At 52.5% G+C, this 22,365-nt stretch overlaps 2 protein-coding genes across 8 annotated transcripts in view; both read left to right on the top strand.

Annotated features, from left to right (window-relative positions):
* LOC119111861 (uncharacterized) overlaps positions 1 to 1,817 on the top strand; it is a 43,876-nt gene extending 42,059 nt beyond the window's left edge. For both annotated transcript variants that reach the window (XM_037235698.1, XM_037235696.1), the window contains exon 9: positions 127 to 1,817. In XM_037235698.1, coding sequence (XP_037091593.1) covers positions 127 to 912 — 786 coding nt within the window. In that variant the 3' untranslated portion in view covers positions 913 to 1,817. The remainder of the gene's footprint in view (positions 1 to 126) is intronic.
* A 716-nt stretch (positions 1,818 to 2,533) lies between these two features.
* Vps51 (vacuolar protein sorting 51) lies at positions 2,534 to 18,629 on the top strand. 6 transcript variants are annotated; one of them, XM_037236601.1, is made up of 15 exons: positions 2,534 to 2,566; positions 5,648 to 5,816; positions 6,234 to 6,470; positions 8,557 to 8,676; positions 9,044 to 9,193; positions 10,425 to 10,619; positions 11,245 to 11,345; positions 12,108 to 12,302; positions 13,284 to 13,506; positions 14,126 to 14,347; positions 14,657 to 14,797; positions 14,952 to 15,139; positions 15,979 to 16,147; positions 16,631 to 16,743; positions 17,434 to 18,629. In XM_037236601.1, exons 2-15 carry the CDS (start codon positions 5,664 to 5,666, stop codon positions 17,540 to 17,542), a joined length of 2,316 nt encoding a protein of 771 aa, XP_037092496.1. In that variant the 5' UTR covers positions 2,534 to 2,566; positions 5,648 to 5,663; the 3' UTR covers positions 17,543 to 18,629. The 6 variants fall into 6 exon arrangements, with proteins under 6 accessions (XP_037092496.1, XP_037092494.1, XP_037092492.1 ...); XM_037236599.1 differs by having other exon boundaries at positions 2,566 to 2,650; XM_037236597.1 differs by lacking the exon at positions 2,534 to 2,566 and adding an exon at positions 2,570 to 2,662.
* Positions 18,630 to 22,365: the final 3,736 nt, after the last annotated feature.

Genomic DNA, 22,365 nt, shown 5'->3' with positions numbered 1-22,365 from the left:
TAACAAATAAAATAGATTAGATGATTTCTCGCACGACATTCACGGGATGGCCCCCTGTGATCTGTATACTAGCGCATTGCGTGTTGGTCCGTGCGTCCAAAGTGCAACAGTCTGTCTGGTTTTCAGTCGCCGGCATCGGTTGACCAGCTGCGTAGCCTGATGAAGAACACGTCGGTGCAGCGGCTGGACGCGGCCGACTGTCGCGTCACGCTCGCCTGTCGCGTCGACGACCTCACCTTCCCGTGCGCCAGCATCTGCCGGCTGAACCTGTCTAACTGCTCGGTTGAGACTTCGGGCGACTCACTGCGTGGTGCCACCCTGCTGCCGTTGCTGCAGGGCCTGTCGGCGCTCAAGCAGCTCGACCTCAGCCACAGCGCGGCGCCGCCTCTCAACGATGCGGCCGTCAAGGCGTTCTTCGCCGGTCTGTCTAGCTTCAAGACTCTGCAGGAGCTGGCGATCTGTGGCTGGAGCTACGATGTGACCAACCCGGAGGCGGCGTACGCCGAGACCAAGGCGGCAGCGCGCAAGTGGAGCCGGCTGACCACGGTGCGCGTGGACAAGTCGCAGTTCACGGCGCGCGCCGCCGAGTGCGGAAAACAATGGTTGGTGCAGGCGATGGCGACGGGCGTGCCACACCTGCAGGAGCTGCGCTTCTCCAGTCTGACGCTAGCCGGCCACGCGACCTGCGCCATCACCAGGCGACAGGTGGAGAGTCTGGCCAAGGCCATTCTCAAGGCCAAGTGGACGGGCCACGCGCTGCGGCTATACATGCAGCAGGTGGACCCTCGCCTGGTCGGCACGTTCGTCGAGCTGACAAGCAGCTCGTCGCGAATCGACGTCACCTCCAATGGCCGCATTGTCATGTTCAAGCGGCTCAACAGCGGACAGTGGTGGCGGCTGCGGCCCAGGTGAAGGCGCGGTGTGCGCGGGCCGCTGGGAGCCGGCGGGCGCTGACGCCGGCGCGAACGTCAGCTGGCGGCGACGGATGATCAGGACTGGCGCTGCGGTGCGGTGCCGCGCGCAGTTGGCGGTGGAACTCGGGCGACAGCCGCGGGCACCATTAGCGCCACGGTCACCGGCGCTCGTGCGTCGAGTCTCTCGACCGGACGCTGACGTGACACCGGCGCCACGGAGGACTCTGTCCCTCGGCTGGTGGCTTCTCGCGGTTGCCAGCTGACGTGGCGGCCCCGTCAGCTCTTGCAGTTGCGCCTCTCCACAGATGACGCGGCAGGCCTCCCGCCGCGGCGGCGGTGCCCGTCCCGGGCCGTTGTCAGCTGTCGTTACGCCACGCACGAGAGGGGTGCCCCCGCGGCGCCAGCGAGGGCCGACTGGCGTCACCAGCGCGGCGTCACACTCAGCTGGTCCTCGGTCTTAGTACAACCGCTCTTGGTGTGTGGATATTGCTGTGGGATTAACGCAGATTTCACCGGCGATGTCCTTGACTTGAGTTGTGAGTTAGTTGAAACGTTATGTTTTTGAGCATTTTGTGCACCTATGCGCTTAAGGTGTTTAATGAGATTTCGGTGCGCCGTTGTGTCACTGTTTCTTTTACGTTAAGGTCATGGTTGTTCCAGAATACAACTGATGGGTGCTTCGCTCAGGCTCTGTTTGACGAGATATACATGTGCGGAGCGAGAGTTAGTTAGCCTCACATTACCTTAATCGAGACTTACATCACATTGCCCGCGGTTTTTGATCATCAGGACGTCATCGGTATCCAACGCATGGGTGATTAGCACCGAGTGCGGCGAGCTGGTGCCCTAAACTGAGCCAATGGAGAACAATTGTGAGAGGAGGGCTGTGTTTGCTTTCGGGCTGCGTCGAAATACATTTCTCAATTAACCATCTGTTAGTGGGTCAATGAGAACTGATTCCGTTTTACTTGAGTCGGAATCGAGGCTGAGTCGTGCAGGTCATCGTGTGTCGGTTCAAATGGGAGCTTAAGCAACGACTGTGGATGCTCGAGCGCCAAATCAAACACAGAGGGAGAACGTAATCTAACTCATGCAATGTGAATCAGCCAGGACTGATTCTGAAGTGGAAACAAGCCTAAGTCTGGTTTAAATGGAATTGTTTGCGGTAAGGCAAAGTAAGCACGAAGTCTGAAGCGAACCCTCCAAGCATCACCCTCTCTTATTACCACCACGGACTTACTGGAGGCAGCAGTTTAGGCTTTAGCGGTCTATGGGACGCCATTTGTGAACCGGGAGTGATGCCCGGTGATCCGCGCAGTGACGATCGCGCTTTTGGCAAGTGCCTAGGTGCGCATATATGTGAACCGGTAGCCAGTTTCTTTTTTGCGATTTCTCTTTTGCACTGGATAGCAACGCCATTCATAGTTCAGTTTAGAACTACGAATGACGTTGTTAGTTCAGTTTATATGTAGAGTTTTCATAACTATACATGATTATCGTTATTTTTTGTTTTGCCCCATGCGAGAAGAACTTCCCCTGGCGGAAGAGGAAATTAACATATTTGGTGCATGCTGTTGGTTGTGATGATGGCGCGAGTAATACAAACAGGTCATACCTATTCAATTTTGCACTGGCGCATCCTCCGTGTTGCGGTAGATGTGAAGGGCATTGGTGTGGGGCGGTGCTGTGTGATTCTGTCCTAGGGTCCCAGGCTTTACGTTGGCCCCATCTCGCTTGTGAGCATATGAGTAGGTAGTCGGTCCTCGGTGAGCTCGGTAACTCATCTTGCCTTGTTCTTGAGCAAATAAATCTGGCGCAGTCAGCTCACGCACTAGCAGTGTCTACCAACAGCCAACAGGGAAATGCTTTCTAGTTCCACACGTATGCAACATATATGAATTGGGCTGCAAAAACACAAGATTTATGTAATGAAAGTTATGATATGTCAACTTTGTGACTAGGATGCACATGTATGCCTGATAATTGGTGCAACATATGCCACTAGCTCCTTGGGTATGTGTGGTGTATAATTTTTTATTGGGAGGAGGGGTAAGCTCATAATTGCTGAAATGCCTGGGTTGGGTCAGAGCAGTCTCCTAACATTCATCCAGTGGTGTGTTCAGGGTGTAAATACAATTCATGCTACCAACATCTTGACTCTGGCAGCTGCTGTGCACAATGCTTTGGGGCTTATCTGTTGCCCTCTGACCCCAAATCCAGATGCCTGACCAACTCAGCCCATTTGTATATTTGTGAAGCTTGAGGCACCTGAATGCTGTGCTGAAAGTTATCCAGTATGATGCTGATTAACTGATTTTGAGCAATGAGAGGGGTGTCGGGCAGTGAACCCAAGCCAGGGTTGTGATGGCATGACAAAATATTGACATCCCCCTACCACCCAGAGGCTAAATATTTTGAGATGTGTGAGAGTCAAGATTTTTACTGATATATTTAATGTAAGCATAACTGACTAACTGCTTGTACAGTGAAGATAGTATACTCAGAACATGTATGCAGTCATACAGTAACATTTTGTCCATAATATAAAAACCAAGAGTAATATTTGCACTGGTACTATTCAGGTGCAAGCAGTGTTTGCCATGTCTGCCTCAGGAATCAAGGATGAGGATAAGATGAACATGTGTTTGAGGTATTGTCATTCAAGTAATTTATGACAGTACTGGAAATTCAAGGTGATGGGCACTGTGGGTGTCCTAACCTAACCTAACCTATTCTAACCTAATGTGGCCTGGCCTAAGCTGAGCTAAGCTAAGCTAAGCTAACCTAACCTAACCTAAGCTAACCTAACCTAACCCAACCTAACCTAACCTGACCTGACCTGACCTGACCTGACCTGACCTGACCTGACCTGACCTGACCTGACCTAACCTAACCTAACCTAACCTAACCTAACCTAACCTAACCTAACCTAACCTAACCTAACCTAACATAACATAGAAGCAAGATAGATCAGCTGTTTGAACTGTATCCATGTGTGGTGCATTAATATGCACACACCAGGCAACAATGATGCACACAAAGGTTGTGTGCCCACTAACACATCAGATGAGGATGATGTGCACACAGACAATATATGTGCTAACTGCTAGTGCACCAGACAAGGGTGATGGTCTGAACAATTACTTCTTCCATGATGCTAATACCTTATCTCAATTCTTCCATATGTTGACTGAACATAACTGAACCCAATCCAACTCAATCCTACTTGCAATCCTATGCCTGCACCCACTCATACTATATCTACTCCTACTACTCCTACTGCACCTACTTCTACATTTATGTACTCTTACACCTACCCCTACACACACTAGCTTCTTACTGCTTGACACCCCCAAATGCCAGCATCTTGTCCCACAATGTTCAGCACAGGAGGAGCCTCCCTTTGCCTGGGAATATAAAATTTTGTGCTGGGCATGGGGCTGGTGGGTGAAATTTGGAGTCAGTGGCAACTGTAGTGAGCATCCTCTCTGAAGCAAGCTGGTATAACCATGAGGCTGGCTGTTTGCTGCAATTCAGGAGTAATTGTTATTGGGCAGATCAGATCACTTTCAGGCATACTTGGCATTCTTGATTGCCCAGCTGACCTGCTATTGAATCAGTAAGGTACTTCATGATGAGGGGAGATCTTTCAAATCCACTGGAACTCACACAGGAGTGATGGAGCTATTTTCGCTGAAAATGCCCCATTCCTTGAGCAGACAGCCTCTCACCCAGTGGAGTAACCTTTTGCAGATCCTATGGAATGTTCTGGATGGTGGACTGAGTTGCATGTAAAATTAGCAGAATCTTGCAAAGGTGATCAGTGTTCTCATGTTTGATTTTCTTTGATTTCATGATCTTTGCCTGGTAACTCATGTGTAGAAAAATTTCTCGGGTATTTGGGCCAGCCACCTCCAGTTATAGATATGGTTCCTCTCAAAGGTTGATGAGGATGCTCCAGGTCTGGTCAGATATCCTGTGTTTGATTCATTCATTCTTTTGCATGAGATAATCCGTAACTTGAGACTTGTCATCATGGTTTGGCCTATCCAAAGTCTGATGAGACATCCAGGTCCCCATGTGCCATTGATGGGTCTTTTTTGGCTTCAGTGTGAAGGTGCATTTAGAAGCACTTTACACCATTCATGTCACAGCAAGACACAAAAAAATTAATTCCAGGACACCAAAACACCCATAGGATGCTAAGCTTACACAAGCATATCAGATGCTAATACAGTGACACCCAGACCCTAGCATGCCAGACATCCATGTGAGAAGGCACAGTCTGATAATTCACTTTCTATCACAGCTGTTGGCCAAAATATTTACAAAATGGCCCAATGGGTGTCTCATGTACTCAACATGTAGCATGCTAGCAAATTTGTGCCATGCCCTGGCTGATTGCCTAAGAAGATTTCCCTTTTGTGGGAATTATTCAGACACAGAAATCACGTAGACTGATCAGCCAGGGCTATTTGGAAGGAAAGGGTGTGATGGTGAATGGTGTGATGATACTGCATGACATGGCCACTGAGTAATACTTTTGCTATTGTCAATGTTTTGTAGCTCTGATAGAGTTGTATGTTCAAGCTTGGCTTGGAAGTAGTGACTGATACCAACAGCTGTTGTATCACTGCATTCAATGCTTGAAAAAGTATGGATTTTGTGGAGAGGATCTTTTTTTATTGACAGGTCATGTTTAGCATTTCATGTACTGATAACATGTTTTCCAGGTGCAGATTTTTCAATATGTCTGAAAATGAGTTGGCGAAGAAGCCCAATAATGCTGCTTTAAGAGAATTCTACCAAGTAAAAACGTCCAGAGAAATGTCTGAAAATGACCTATATGATTTAAATTCACCTCATTTTAATCCTGACATGTATCTTCATCAGTTATTAAGGGTAAGCTTGCTTATGGTAGGAGCTTGATTTTATCCTTGTTTTGTTGGTTATGCCTTGACTTTTTAAGCGCACAGTAAGGGTTCCGGAATGTTGTGTAAAATCCAATTTTGGTGTCGCAGTGATGCAATAAGGAATGTGGGCATGCTGCACTTTGAATGGTCCCATAAAACTTGCCTATTTGTATTGGAATGGCTCTGGCAGTCGGTGAGACATAAAGCCCCAATCATTGTTTGAAACTCCTACCTCCTAAGCTGCATTCTATGCAATTTTAATACATGTGATGTTTTTCAGACTGTCAGTGGACCATTTGCAAGATGGTCATGTTTTACTAAAATTTTAACACCATTGCATACAAAACAGCATGAACATGCCTTGCAGGTGAAAGATGCGACTGGTGTCCACATCCTTCGGTTCCAGGAATCTTCTTTAACCGAGCTGATGGACACTGAAGCAAATGTCTACAAGCAGATACAGTCTCTTGACAGCGACATGCAAACACTGGTCTATGAAAACTACAACAAGTTCATATCAGCCACAGATACCATCAGAAAGATGAAGGTGGACTTCAAGAAGATGGAGGATGAGATGGAACTGCTTGCTGAGAACATGAAGCATATCACTGCCTTTTCCGGCACAGTGTCTGATACACTGCAGGTAATGTGAGAATCTGTGTTCTAAAGCATTTGGTCAAACCTTTCTTGGATATTTGGCTTCAAATTTTTAAGCCAAGTTTAAACTTCAAAGTTAAGCTCTCATGAACCAATGTCACTTCATACCATATTATGTTATGTATGTACCATCATGGATTTCAAGTTTATCATTCAGGTGATTGAGTGCAATGTTGGATATTAGATGTACCTGTCTGCCGCATATCCTGGCATGCTCGTAACGAGCTTGTGTTCCTTATGGCCGTCCGTAACAGAACTTTTAATGTGAAGGTAAGGGGAGGGGACAGAAGTGGAACATAACAAAAAGTTAACAGTGGAAAGGGAGCTTTAGACTGTAATATTATGTTCGGGTGTGGTTCCAAATCAGGATAAAATCTTAAAAGAAATATTAAATTGTGTTGAAATGACATCTGTAACATATTCTGTGTCTCTAGCTCAAGTGAGGGGCCAAACGGATGCTAGTTTTTGGGGGTGTGTTCTTTAATAATGTAGCCAAGGAGAGAGAGAGAGTTGAAACGTCAACAAATGCAGAAACGTCATTTATGGATGGCCCTTTAAGTTAGAAATTTACACCAGTTGTTTGTTTGATTTATATAATATTTGAAAAGCATGTATTTAGAGAGTATTTTATTGTATTATAGAATAGTCTGATGTCTGTATGAAATGAGAACTGTACATCTGTTCAGTACTCATTTGCACAGCATAGTGTACAGGTTTTAAAAGCTTACTGATCATACCACTGCAGCATCTTTTCCCACAGTCTCTGCCTGTTTTGGCATGCAGAGACAGAAGTACAATCAAAATCACATCCAAGTTCTGTCTGTCACCAACGCCTTGCTCTTATGTTCCGCGCCTCCGCCTCCCGTCTCCGCGAAAGCCGCGCCTTCCGTGCTGTCGTATATGACCTTGTACTGCGCCGTGGATCATCGGGAGGTCACCGTACTCTCTATCTTTAACGTATCAAAGTGTTGTGATATAATGAACTTCATAAAGGTCCATACAAAGCTGCGGTCCTACTTTACAAACCCAGCCCAATGCTCTTATCAGTCTGCTGGCCACAATCAAAGACCTCATACGTTTGACAGGCATGGCAACGAGCACGTGCCAAGCCCGCACTCAATCCCACGCAGACAACATAATGGCAACGGTGTGCAGTGACATTGTTAGGATCCGGAGGTTGTGTTTGCCTGTGAGGTATGCGCTTAAAGCGGAAATAGTCTGAGAAAGGTCTTCTCTCTTGAAGAACAAATGATTCCCCCATGTCAGCTGTCACCATGCCTGCACTCTCACCTGTCACATAGCAGTTTCCCTATGTCGGCTGTCACGTGACATCCGACAGGTCGTGACTGACTGCGGAAGTACCGCTTCTGGCTGTAGCATTGCTGTGCTTCAGCACTTTGTCTTGCAAATCAGGATACACTGAGCTGAAGTAGTGCATTGAAGTACTGTTGGAGGAATGCTTTGAGCTTAAGTAAATAAAACCCTGGAAATTCCTCGAACGTAACTTAAATCGACGAAATATGCTCGTTGTTTAGTGATATGTTATATTGGAATCCTAGTCACATTTATTTTGATTTTGGTCTGACCAACTCTGGGCTGTGGAGTTGCCCTCGGCATGATTTTGGTCTGACTAACTCTGGGCTGTGGAGATGCCATCTTTGGTCTGACCAACTCTGGGCTGTGGAGTTGCCCTCGGTATGATTTTGGTCTGACCAACTCTGGGCTGTGGAGTTGCCCTCAACATGATTTTGGTCTGACCAACTCTGGGCTGTGGAGTTGCCCTCAACATGATTTTGGTCTGACCAACTCTGGGCTGTGGAGTTGCCCTCGGCATGATTTTGGTCTGACCAACTCTGGGCTGTGGAGTTGCCCTCGGCATGATTTTGGTCTGACCAACTCTGGGCTGTGGAGTTGCCCTCGGCATGATTTGGCATGTGTCGTACTAGCAGGAACACGCATCGACGTTTGCTCACACTGGTGTTCAGGTCTTGAAATACATTACCTCCTGGGAGCAGAGTTTGATTTATTTGCCTAACTAACGTTCATAACTGAGTCAAATTCAATTTCGCCAGGATCGGCGGGACGAAATGAACAAGCTGGCTAGCACTCACGTCATGCTGAAGAAGTTACAGTTTCTGTTCGAACTACCCTCGCAGCTGAGGGATGCCATTCAGAAGGAGAACTACAGACAGGTGAGTGACGACTGCTCCTGTGTCACCGCTAACGGATGGGTGCAGCTGATCAGGGCAGCATGCGATCCTGGCGTCCTGCGGCGGCTCAGCACCGCTGGGCCTGGTCACCGTCCGTGCAGCGGCGTCGAGCTGACACCCGTCCCTGTAGGCACTCAATGACAGAAGTTATCGCTGCGGCTTCAACATGGGCAGTCAGCGGCGTCTGTTTGTGCCGTGACTGTGACGACAGCTACCACAGCAGCGACATCTGTCGCGGCATCGTTCACCATTCGCCACTATGTATCATTTCGGTGTATCTGTAGTGGTGCCGATCTGCGTCCGGCGCTGGGTCACCGGACGCCTGACCCGACTGGTGCGCGCCCGCCAGGCAGTGGAGTACTACCTGCAGTCGCAGCGCGTGCTAGACCAGTACGAACCGGCCCCCGACACGCCCAGTCTGCACGGACTGCGCGCCGAGTCGGCTGATAGCATCGTCCAGCTGGTCCAGGCCCTGCATCAGCGGCTCCAGGACGACCAGGTGGGCGCGCACAGAGTGACGGTCTCATAGACGGCCCTAACTCGCCTGCTGGATGGTGGGGTCCTAGGACTGGAGATGGGCGTGCTCACCGTACCGGGCACCAGAGCCGTGGATCTGGCGTGGATCACAAGAGCCGTGGATCTGGCGTGCCATCTAGTCCGTGGATCTGGCGTGGATGACCAGAGCCGTGAATCTGGCGTGCCATCGAGTCCGTGGATCTGGCGTGGATCACCAGAGCCGTGGATCTGGCGCGCCATCGAGTCCGTGGATCTGGCGTGGATCACCAGAGCCGTGGATCTGGCGCGCCATCGAGTCGTCCGGTGCCCGCTGCGGTCTCAAATAATGTCAAATGTAGACTGCGTGTGTCCGAAATGCGAAATTGTCTGTAAACTGTATCAGTCGTAATTCGTCGATACTGAGTCATGCGCGTGATTTTGGTTTTCAGGTCGGCCCTACTCAGGCTATTTTTGATGCTGTGCACAGTTGTACTTTCCGCAACAAAACATTGCCCCGTACTCTGGCGGACTATTTGCTCCACGGTGGTACGGTGATGCAAATGTTGGTGAGGAGTTGAGTACCATCTATGTGTGCCATCTGGTAAAGTTTGCAATAACACAGTGAAAATCGACTTAGAGTATATGTCCTCCATGCTCCAAATTGACCTTCCTCGCCCTGTACGACCCATGAGTTTTCTGATTGGTAGCATTGATCGCTGAAAGCCTGAGACGCCACGAATGCCCAGAGGCGATGTTTGATAGTTGGGGTGGCGAGGCGTCGACCGATACATCTCCCATGCTCTCTAGGGGATCCGTGCACATTCCGTTCCGGTGCCGGCGTCGACTGGGACTGACCATCCCACTGGCAGGTGCTGAGTACCGTTACCGTGCGCGGCGGCAGGATGTCCGCTGGGGGGGGGGGGGGGGGGGAGGGGATCCGGTCTCTGGGTGAGCAGTCGCTGGCGAGCTCCCGAGGGTGCCGACTGCGGGAGAGTCACCTGCGCCGGACCGCCGCCGTCACGTGCCCACCTCCGGTCTCCTCTGGGTGAGCAGTCGCTGGCGGGCTCCCGAGGGTGCCGACTGCGGGAGGGTCACCTGCGCCGGACCGCCGCCGTCACGTGCCCACCTCCGGTCTCCTCTGGGTGAGCAGTCGCTGGCGGGCTCCCGAGGGTGCCGACTGCGGGAGGGTCACCTGCGCCGGACCGCCGCCGTCACGTGCCCACCTCCACCGCCAGGCGAGCACTGAACAGCTGAGCGAGGCTGTCCAGCTGCTGCTGCAGCTCGAGCAGCCGGCCGACGCGCTCTGCCAGCGCGTCATCGCGCATGCGCAGAGCAGACTGGTTGCCGACCTGGCGCAGCTGACCGGCCAGCTGGAGCTGCTGCGGGTGGCCGGCCGGGGCGACCCGCCCGCCGATGCCAAGCTTCCCATGGTCAGTGGCCGGGCTGGTGTGGCTCACCTGTGTGTGCCGGCCAGACCTCCGTGGCCGCAGTTTGTGCTGATCACCCGTCGCCAGGAACTGCTGTGCACTTTAAATGTTCTGACCGACATGGCCTAGGTGTGTGACCCTGTGCGGTAATACTAATGTAACGTATATTTGGTCACGGAATAGGTGTGATGTTGAATGTACCGTGACATGCTGCATGTGCATGCCTTGGTGATTGTGCATGTGCTGTTGATGTTGCATGCGGCATTGGCTTGCATGGTGGTTGTTCGGTGCATGCAGTCGTGGACGCTCTCGTTGAGGAATGCTGCATGCCCTTATGCTAGCTTCCAAGGCTGCATGCTGTGTATGGGTAGTTGCCAGCTAATGAGTCCTTTAGATGTGTTGCAGAATCTGTGTCTAGTTCGATGGTGTACTACTTCCTGAATAGACTACAGTCTGGCAGTTGTCACAGTACACCCAGTTAATTTGCACCACCGCTAATTGGTTAGATTAAGTTTATATTCCTTCCTGTCTAATTTGTGTCTTGTTGTTCTGTTGTCTTCCGTTTTTGTTTTTTATATTGAGCACAGGGTAGGTGTGATTGGGTTAGTGTAACATGTTGGGTTTGCAGGATATTCTCGAGTTCGTCGACGTGGGCTGCAGCACCTTTCTCAGCAATCTCAGCCTGTTCGTGACTTCATACAGGGACTTATTCATGAGCCAAGAAGACAGGTGCGTACAGCTCTGCTAGGGGAGAGGGATCCGCCCCTCGCATATTGCACTAGTGACTGATCCGGTGTTTGGCGTGTGTCGGTCTCAGGTAATCGGATCAGGTGTTGTCATGCTTCTTGGAAAGTAATTATGCCTGGAGTCAACTGGATGCATTTTGAGATATCTACCAAGACGTGCCCCGTGCATTGGCGATGCTTGGTGTTTGTTGTCTCGGTTGTACCACGAGCAAATCATCCACATTGGTTCGCCCCAAATGGCAAGCACATTGGCTTTGTGACACAGGAACCAAGGGGGCTCGATATTCTAGTCTCTCCTTTTTCATTGCCCTTTCTCCATAACGAAGAGGGAAGTTAATCACCCGGTAGGCATGCTATCGAATTCAGGTTGACCCGCCATAATCACCAGCACTATTTGGATTACAGGCTGGAGCAGTTATAATCCAGATCATTTTGGCGGTGTAGTCATTCTCCGCAGTACACCATGTTTGCGGTGGCTCTGACTTCACTGTCACCGAGCAAACGACTCATCGCATCCTGTTCTCAGATCAAGTGATTGTAGTGCTTGTAGGTCAGTTAGTGTGTGTGGGGGGGGGGGGGGGAGGGCGTTGCCCACGCCGTCACTAAGTCTTGGAGACTTGCCAGCTCCCTGGGTGTTTCCATAGCCCGTACCGCTGATCGCGTGTCATGCCCGCTGGGCGTGTGTCTGTGTCAGATGAGCGTCGTCGTGTGTTGGCGCGGGCTGATCTCTGACCGCCGCCATCAGCTGGCCGGCGGCGGCCGACCGCCTGTCCGAGTTCGTGTCGGCCCAGGTGTCGGCACTGCTGGCGGTGGCCGACGCGCGCCTCCAGCTGGAGGAGGCTGACTCCAGCCCGGCCGTCATGGCGCGCGCGCTCGACCGGCTCTACCGCCGCCTGCAGGGCAGCGCCACACTGCTGCCCGACGGCGACCACTTCGTCAGGTCAGGTGGGGATACACCCGCTTCCTGTCAGATCAGCTGGAGGTGCAGCCGCCTCCTGTCAGATCAGCTGGGGGTGCACCCGCCTCCTGTCAGATCAGCTGGGGATACACCCGCCTCCTGTCAGATCAGCTGGGGGTGCACCCGCCTCCTGTCAGATCAGCTGGGGATACACCCACCCCCTGTCAGATCAGCTGGGAATACACCCGCCTCCTGTCAGATCAGCTGGGGATACACCCGCTTCCTGTCAGATCAGCTGGAGGTGTAGCCGCCTCCTGTCAGATCAGCTGGGGATGCACCCGCCTCCTGTCAGATCAGCTGGGGATACACCCGCTTCCTGTCAGATCAGCTGGAGGTGCAGCCGCCTCCTGTCAGATCAGCTGGGGATGCACCCGCCTCCTGTCAGATCAGCTGGGGATACGCCCGCCTCCTGTCAGATCAGCTGGGGATACACCCGCCTCCTGTCAGATCAGCTGGGGGTGCGCCCACCTCCTGTCAGATCAGCTGGGGATACACCCGCCCCCTGTCAGATCAGCTGGGGATGCACCCGCTTCCTGTCAGATCAGCTGGAGGTGCAGCCGCCTCCCGTCAGATCAGCTGGGGGTGCACCCGCCTCCTGTCAGATCAGCTGGGGGTGCACCCGCCTCCTGTCAGATCAGCTCTGGATACGCCCGCCTCCTGTCAGATCAGCTGGGGACACACCCGCCTCCTGTCAGATCAGCTGGGGGTACGCCCGCCTCCGGTCAGCTCAGCTGGAGGTACAGCTGCCTCCTGTCAGATCAGCTGGGGGTGCACCCACCTCCCGTCGATCATCAGTTGATTATGATAATCACCGTCGACCTGTGGTTAACTATCGACCATCTTCCGATCATCATCGGTTTACCACGGCTATTTGCCTGGCCAGTGTAGGTGTATCCGCGCGGTCCGCCGACCGGGCGTGTGTGCCGGCCCCGCTGATCAGCTGACTGTGATTCGTCTCCGCAGTGCTGGCATGCAGCTGATCTGGACGGCCGTGGAGCGCAAGTGCCGCCAGTCGCTGTCGCTGCTGGAGGCACACCTGCAGCAGTGCGTGGACGCCGTGCGGCAGGCGCTGGTGGTATCAGCGCCGGCGCCCGGCGGCCCGGAGCCGGCGCCGCTCGCCCACCAGCTGACTACCTTCGTCGGTTCGCTGGCGGAGCGGGTCCGCACGCTGGTGGCCGCGTTGCAGGTAGGCAGAGGCGGGCCGGCGCCGGCCTGTCCGTGGGAGGTCAGGCAGACTGCCGGTAGGCGGAGGCACGGCACGCTGGTGTGACTCGGAGCCCCGACCTCTGGCCAGGCCGCCGGTCTGTGTGGGAAGTCAGGCAGACTGTCGGTAGGCAGCGCCACGACATGCTGGTGTGACCCGGAGCCCCGACCTCTGGCCGACTGCCGCTCGCCACCGTGCCGTGACCTTTGTGACCCAGTGCGGGTAGCTCGATTCTTGGCAATTTGTGCTTCATTCGTGGCAGTAGTGGAAGTTCGTATCAAGCGCAATTTTCCAACTGGTAGCTTGGAAATTGTACGTGATAAAGTTAACGTCCACATGGTTGCGCCCCTTTTCACGCCTATTTTGCAAAATTAAGGTGACATGACATTTGCAACAGAAAAGCCAGAGGCATGCAGGAGCTATTTGAGCCTAATGCTAGTTTCTACAAAACCTCCAAGATGCGAGCAAGTCGGACATTAAAGACCGTCCCGTGGACATGAACCTTGGCTTAGCCAAATATCGACCACGCTGTGCGCGCGTATGTGCGTCTGTGACGAAAAGTCAGCATTCAAATGTTGTTACCTTTTCCTGTGTCTGTCAGGCATTTATCCAGCCGGAGCTGTCGTTCGCGTCGTTGGCCGGTCGGCGCCAGCTCTTCTGCCGGCAGCACGTGCGCGAGGGCGTGCTGGTCGGTTTCTTCCGCCACTTCGTCTCCAGCTGCGCCGCCTTCTGCCAGGCGGCCGGCGACAAGGCGTCGCCCAACGTGGTGCTGCTGCTGTCTAGGGCGTGCCGTGACCTCGAGACCTCCACCGTCCACTACCTGGTGGGTCGGCGGCGGGGTCTGGGGGACGCTCCGACCGCGCACGCCGTCTCTCCCGGTCTGCGAGGCCTCTGGCACAAGGTCGCGGCATGCGCTCTGGTTTTTTATTGGCCTGGAACACGCCGCCCGTGGCTCTTTGAGTAGAGGGGTACAACTCGCTCCACGTGCATTGCACGCTGCCCTGTATGGATGTTGACGGAGCGCATGGAGCCTAGACATTGAACTTTGTGTGGGGACGATACGTTGACGTGTTTCTTGAGCTACCTGGAGCCGCTGATCGGGTATTGACCGGAGTGCTGTACTGCTCTGCAGATGGACTACGTGGATGACGTGCTGCACATCGACGACAAGACCGGTCTGACGCCCGCCACCAGCCTGAACCAGGACATCCACGATGTCGGCCAGCAGCTTATCAACCATTATGTGCGCGTGCAGGGCCTGGCCGTGTCCCAGGTGGGTCCGGAGGACAGAACACGCTCATTGGTGTACGTCTCTTGCCACCGGTGTGCACCGGCTACCTGTGTGGTGTGTTTGGCCCGTTTGAGTGGCGACCAGCCGCCCGTTGTGTGAGAATGCCGCCTGGTGACGCTGAGAGTGCGGTCCTCAGATGCTGCGCAAGTCTGTGTCCACCCGCGATTGGCAGCACGCCGGCGAGCCGCGCTCGGTTCGCTCGGTGATGAAGCGCGTGGTTGAGGAGCTGGCCGCAGTGGACGCTCAGGTGGGCACGCTGTACGAGGACGCCGGCCGCTGGGACCAGCACAACAGCTCCGACTCCAGCCGGCGTACCTTGCACGGGTGAGCCGACAGGCGGCGCGCCGCCGCCGCGGGATCGGAGCCGGCGCGGTCGCTCGCGTCGGGCCCCCACCGAGCTCCGTGGCAGGCCTCGCAGGACTGGCGTTGCAGTGTTTTTCTCCAACCGCAAATGCTGACGTGATTTGGACGCTCACTAATTTACCTGACTGTACGGATCGTGCGGTCGTGGCGACGCTGCCATCGGTTCCGTGACACCGGTCTCGTGACGCCGCCCCTGTGACGGCGGTCCCGTGACGCCAGTCCCGTGACGCCGCCCCTGTGACGCCGGTCCCGTGACGCCGGTCCGTGACGCCGCCCCTGTAACGCCTGTCCCTTGACGCCCGTCCCGTGACGCCGGTCCCTCGACACCGCCCTGTAACGCCGGTCCCGTGATAGCGGTCCCGTGACGCCGCTTCTATAACGCCGGTCCCGTGACACCGGTCCCGTGACGCCGCCCCTGTGACGCCGGTCCCGTGACGCCGGTTCCGTGACGCCGCCCCTGTGACGCCGGTCCCGTGATACCGGTCCCGTGACGCCGCTTCTATAACGCCGGTCCCGTGACACCGGTCCCGTGACGCCGCCCCTGTGACGCCGGTCCCGTGACGCCGGTTCCGTGACGCCGCCCCTGTAACGCCGGTCGCGTGACACCGCCCCTGTGACATCGGTCCCGTGACGCTGGTTCCGTGGCGCCGGTTCCGTGACGCCGCCCCTGTAACGCCGGTCGCGTGACACCGCCCCTGTGACGCCGGTCCCGTGACGCCCGTTCCGTGACATCCGTTCCGTAACGCCGGCCCTGTGACACCTCCTCCACTGACGCTGGCCGTCGGGTGCGCCTGCTCCAGTGCCGGACGGCAGCAGCGGCACGAATGGTCCTCATACGCGCCCAGCCAGGCCGACTCTGGCCTGGTGGCCAACATCCAGAAGCTCTTCTCCGAGCGGATCGAGATCTTCGCGCCCGTCGAGTTCTCCAAGGCGTCCATTCTGACCGGCATCATCAAGATATCGCTGAAGGTAGTACGCGGCGCTGACGTCCGCTCGGTGGAGGCCGCCGAGCCACGCCGCGCTACGACCACCTATTGCTAGTACGGGGACGGACGGCGGGAGCAGATCCGAACAGTGGTCGCGACTATCTATCAAGCCAACACGTGTGTTCACAAACCACCGCCGCTCTGAAATCGTTAGAAGTGCAGCGAACAGCAGCCGTGTTGCTGCGCTGTGAGGGCTCAGTCTGCTGGCCATATGCGGAATGTAGGCCACTGCTTACTAGTTCGGAACGGGCACCCAGGTAAATTATGTTTCACTCCATTGTTTGGCAAGCGTCTCGTTTTACGTGTTTGCCGTTGATCATACGTTTCCGTTATCTGTAACTATGAGTTCAGGTTCTACACCAGATAGGGTTTATTGCTGGACATATCGTTTGATGCAAGATAAACATGGCAGGCGCGCTCACCCCAGACAGCCGTGTGCTTGTCCAAGTGTTGCCCGTATCTCCAGACTCTGCTGGAGTGCGTCCGACTGAAGACGTTCAACAAGTTCGGCTTGCAGCAAATCCAGGTGGACGTCTACTACCTGCAGGTCAACCTCTGGAGATTTGTCGCCGACGATAAGTAAGTGGTGACCAGGAAATTCCGTGAGCCGTGTGAAGAGAATGGGAAGGCTTTACTGGATGCTTCGGCGTAACAGTAAGGCTCCCTGCACATGTTGCACGATACCATGTTTGTTGCATGTAATCTGCACGCAGCGTTATACGAAGAAGCGTGGCGGTGAAGTAACGTTGAGAAGTGTGGTGTCATCGCTGTATGCTGCTATACTACGATAGGTGGCCGTTGTAAGTTCAATAGCTTCACAGTTGCATTGAAACTGAAGGAGAATTTCCGCCGTACCGTGTCCTCGGCAATGCATGGTCCGGTCTGAAGAAAAGGTCATTAGAATGCGAGAAATGATTAAGCTTCAGTGAACACAGTTGTCATTTTGAGAAGCAAACATGAAAATGGATAACGCGTCTTATACCCTCAGGAACTTGGAAACTAGGAGGGACCTGGGGATGCTGAGCCCCCTTTAATTTTTGACGATTTGCCAGGATCCCATAGCTGATGGCTGGAAATAAATACCAAAACTAGAGCTGTCTTTCGCTCCCCCCCCCCCCCTCCGTCCTCCCCCACAATTGGAGGACTTCCATTGTGGCTGACTTCAGCTTGGCTCCACCAAGCTTGCCGTCGTTTGAGGCAGGCGACCGTGTGGGCCGACTGGGCTGGACCCGCGGCTGCGCCCCCGTAACTCCCCCGGGCCGCCCGCAGACTGCTGCACGGCCTGCTGGACGAGGTGCTGGGCTCAGCCATACACCGCTGTCTTGAGCCCGTGCTGATGGAGTTCTCCGTCATCGAGGCGCTGTGCGACCGCGGCTAAGTACGGCGCACCGGCGGCTTGTACGGCCGGCGTCCGGACAGCTGGCTCTGCGCGCGCCGCATCACACGGTGCCGCTGACTGATGGCCCGCTCGGCCCGCAGCGCTGCGGTGCTGAGGTGGTCCCTGCAGTGCTGCGGTGCTGGGGTGGTCCCTGCAGTGCTGCAGCGCTGCGGTGCTGGGGTGGTCCCTGCAGCGCTGCGGTGCTGAGGTGGTCCTTGCAGTGCTGCGGTGCTGGAGTGGTCCCTGCAGCGCTGCAACGCTGCGGTGGTCCCTGCAGTGCTGCGGTGCTGAGGGGGTGGAGGGGTCCCTGCAGTGCTGCAGCGCTGCGGTGGTCCCTGCAGTGTTGCGATGCGGGGGTGGTCCCTGCAGTGCTGCAGTGCTGAGGTGGTCCCTGCAGCGCTGCGGTGCTGGGATGGTCCCTGCAGTGCTGCGGTGTCTGTTGCGGACTGCTCGGAAAGTGGGCGTACGTCCAAAAGTGTCGCAACGGGCGTCTGCTGGGCAGATGAGCACAGTTGTCCGCCTGGCCAGGTCCACGTGACCTTGCGTGTGATTGCCTTGGAGGCTGGCGCACCACCATAATTTGCAGGCAACGACGCCGCCTAATAGTGGTCATTAGTATTGGACCAGGAAGTTCGCATTCCATCGATGCGTTGCGGCCAGCTCGCAGGCGTCACGTCGGAGCGTGTTATAATTGGTGATGTTAAAACTTCAGATCATTTCGTGTCATAACGTGTTTTTGGTCACTCTTGCTCACTTGGGACATGCTGCGGATGTATGGATCCGCACATGCCATGTTAGGCATGTTCTGCATCGTTTATATCACGTCCGGTGTCCAGGAACGTACCAGCGTTGTTTTTTTATCGAAGCATGCTACCTACGCCTACAAGTGATCTGTGACATTTCCAGTTGTCGAGAGATGGCTATATTGCGCCTGTTGTGTTGGTGTATACTGTGTCGGTTTGAAACGCATGGTTTGTCGAGCGTTTGCGGGTTTCGGTACAGGAATTGAAGAAAAAGATTCGACTTGTCTTCCATCGATAGATGGATTGACTTTTGAAGAAAAATCTATCTGCAAATTCACTGCTGATTGGTTTTCATTAAGTGCCTAGGAGAAGATTTCAACTGAAGCCATCCGACACTATTACATAACTGTCCAGACGCCTTGTGCGGCACGGGACGTGCGGGGCGATGGCGGCTGTGACAGCGCACCAATAGCTTCCAGCAACACGTTGAAAGGCCTACTCTTCATGAGGATTAAAGGGAATGTTTCATATTTCATTATATTGAAGCGACCATCAGATATGATGAGGCAAGTTCACATACAACTATTAACGTGTTTTTCAAGTGGAAAAACTGCTCTAGACAGCATAATTCCCCGTTTAGTAAAGATGCTCCTCAGTGCATCATGGTTTGATTAGGTCGTCGTGCCTCGCACCACATTGATTGAGACCCAATTGATGGCCGTTATATCCGGAAACCGCGCTCACCAACGTCAGATATCAACGCCTCGACAATCACATTTTATTGGCCTTGACCACCGCATGACTTATGGAATGGCAGGATTTGAATGATGCCATTATGACGTCATGAATGCCAAGGTGACTGAAATCTCCTCCCGATAAACCTTCCCCATTTTCACGAGCGTTTAGCTCAGACACTAGAGGGGTTAGGTCTTAGGAAGTGCAGGAGTGTGAACAGCACGGAAAGGTCTTCAAGATGACTGGTTCAAAATCCCACAAAAATGTGGAACTTCCTTTTAACAGACGGAGCATTAATCTTGTCTTATCTCGGATTATGGCGCATAGCCTACCGGGTTCAAGCGTCCGTTTCAGTTGTCTTCGTTGCGTCCCTTTTGTACTCAGATTTTCCTCGCAACTTTCTTTTGGCATACTGTTGAGACTAGGTATGGTAGAGGAACATGGAAGATTTAGCCACGGGATGGATCCTGGTGCAAATGGTGTATTAGTACTCAGCAGTTAATAATATTTCGAGGTACAGATTAGGAGTCAGTGTATCTACGTGCAAGTAAACTCCTCATTTATACCGACAGGCCTGGTATCCCCGATCGCCTCGTTCGTTCCACACTCAAACAATAGTGCAAGATCTCGCGACTTCAGTGGCACACGACACGACATGAACCGCGGTGGCACGCACGTTTGTTTGTCAGCGCTCTGGCGCAGAATCTGCTCTCCATGCGTCGCATTTAAACATCTATATATTGCTACCTTATCAAACAGTTCGCGTCTATGCTTATGGTTCGCTCAGCCCGACGAGTTGGTCTCTGGTCTTTCATCGTTTTTCGCCTCGCTACGGGGTCTTCCCTGATAATGGTAAACTACAAAGCAATATAAAGTTATAGCAAAATAATAAAGATAGAAGCGAGCTCACACACGCACATGAACACGCACACACACACACACACACACACACACACACACACACACACGTACGTACACAGAAACATGAATCAATTACTGCTTTCATACCACCGTCCACCAATTACGATGCCTCACAAGACTTGAGCACATTTGTGACCTCGCATTGAACTTCAAATCATGGCGAACGGCACGCACAGTAGCCATGTTACTTGGTGGATCAAAAGAAAAACAAAAAGAAAAACGCATGCATACACATGATAGGACCACACTTTTACAAGCTTCAGGTTTGTCATACATGCTCACGCAGAATCATGCACTAACACTATAGCTCTTTCAAAAGCTTGCAAAGGCGTAAGAACTTAAACACTTTGTCATAGGAACTGGATAATCATTGCCAATTAGGGATTTCATACGAAGTGGCGTTCCTTGTTTGTGACATATTTCCACAATGCGTCGTCGATGACGCGCAAACGATGGGCATTCCACTAGCATATGTTGTACTGTTCGAGGGCATACGCAACTCTCACAGGTAGGTCGTGGCCTCTCGATCCATAAGGAACGAATGGGTATATCTTGTACGTCTTAGTCGTAGTCGGCGTAGGAGGATTTCTTCGCGCCGGTTGATCCTCGTTGAGGAGTCCCATTGTCCTATGTTCTATTTTACCGTTTTCAGGGTTGTATGAGGTCCGTGCCTATGCCAGGCTTTGTTGAAAGAATTTCTTATAGCAGAGTGCAAAGTCGGTAAGTACTCTCTATAGCCTATTTGGGTTTCAAGTATTTCGTTTAACAGCACTGCCGCCCTTGCCTGCGCATGTGCTGTTTCATTTCCTGCTATACCACAGGGACCTGGAATCCACATTATTTTAATCTCGAACCCTTTTTCTAGCAAACGGTGCGAGGTTTCAAGAATATTTATCATCACCGGATGGTTAGAAGTATACTTTTTTAGTGCAGTGACCACCGACAAAGAATCAGTGCATATTACACATTTCGGTGCACCCTTGCTTTCCACATATTCCATTGCCTGAGATAAAGCCACGGCTTCAGCAACAAACACTGAACACTTTCCTGGCAGTTAAAATCCAGCAGTAGCTTTCTCCATGGACGTAGGCACCGCCCAGTCCCTCAGTAGTTTTTGAACCGTCCGTAAAAATATAAGTAAATCAGGGGTATCCGTTCTGAGTACACAAAAGCCATTTTGTATTTGACATACATTCAGAGCACTCTTATTTTCATTCGTCAGTTTTTTTTATTTCACATTTGCGTAGCTTCCAGGATGGTATGGAAGCTTTCTTTGTCTCTTAGTCATGAGGGAAGTCGAATTATATCTCGTTACATATGCCCGTCATTCTTTCGTACAGTGGAAAACCAGAGATTCTTTTCATGTATTCTCTTTCCACTTGGTGTAAAAAAGTCGTTTCAGTGGCAAGTCTCTGACACGGATGATTGTCCTCGCCTCGTGCCTTCATGCAGTATCTTATTGTCAATTCATGTCATCGAAATCGAAGTGGAAGAATATCTGTTTCGACCTGTAATGGAAGGATAGGTGAAGTTCTCAACTCCCCCGTTGCTACACGTAAGCATGCATTTTGAACACATTCTAATCACTCGATCGCTGTGTTATTCGGCCCATCTAGCATAGGGCATGCGTACTCCAAAATGGGCCTGATCATCGCTTTGTAGATTCTTAGGAGGGTGGCTCTATCAGCGCCACATCCTCGGCCTGCCAGACATTTTAAAATCGATATTCGTTTTAGAGCCCTTGCCTTGGTGTACTCAATATGCTTGTTCAAGTTGAGTCTGGAGTCTAACATGACCCCGATAAATTTTACTTGTTCAGAGTAAGTCACAGGCTGATCATAAATCTTGAGTTCCGGTATATTCCTTAATTTTCGCTCCTTCCTAAACCGTCGAAAAATAATGGCCTTGCACTTCTGAGGCGAAAAAATAAACCCCCATTTGTCTGCCGATGCACAATCACGATCCAGTGCTGTCTGCATTCTCTCGATTAATGGCATAATCCTTCTTCCTTGCACCCACATTGTACAGTCGTCAGTATACAGCGCGTTGGACATATTTCTGGGGGCATCATTGAAAATGTCGTTTATCATGATGTTGAACAGAATAGGGGATATCACCCCACCCTGCACAAGTCCATTTTCTTGTTCACATATGTTGGAGAGTACACCGCATTTCACCTGAAAGGTTCTACCATCTAGATAAGACCTTAGGTAATGCATTAAGTGTCCTCGGAAACCAAGTTGGTACATTTTCGTCAGGAGTGCCACCTTTGATGTCAGGTGATATGCGCTCTTTAAATCAAGGAAGACCGCTAATGTATATTTATGGTAGAAAAAACCTCTTCTGACCTCGGACTACAGTCAAATTAGGTGATCAGAGGTGCATCTTCCCGTCCTAAAAGCACATTGATACTCTGATATCATA

Source organism: Pollicipes pollicipes, unplaced genomic scaffold (assembly GCF_011947565.3).
Source record: "Pollicipes pollicipes isolate AB1234 unplaced genomic scaffold, Ppol_2.1 Scaffold_7261;HRSCAF=8764_pilon_pilon_pilon, whole genome shotgun sequence".
Lineage (NCBI taxonomy): Eukaryota > Metazoa > Arthropoda > Thecostraca > Pollicipedomorpha > Pollicipedidae > Pollicipes > Pollicipes pollicipes.
Note: the sequence above shows the minus strand (reverse complement) of the source record. Positions and strands in the feature narration are given on the sequence as shown.

Excerpts from the sequence above, each read along its gene's own strand:
- Vps51 (XM_037236601.1), top strand. The coding sequence starts at position 5,664 with ATGTCTGAAAATGAGTTGGCGAAGAAGCCCAATAATGCTGCTTTAAGA. Across the intron at positions 5,817-6,233 it reads ATCTTCATCAGTTATTAAGG|GAATCTTCTTTAACCGAGCT; the intron begins GTAAGCTTGCTT and ends CTTCGGTTCCAG. Across the intron at positions 10,620-11,244 it reads CCGATGCCAAGCTTCCCATG|GATATTCTCGAGTTCGTCGA; the intron begins GTCAGTGGCCGG and ends TTGGGTTTGCAG.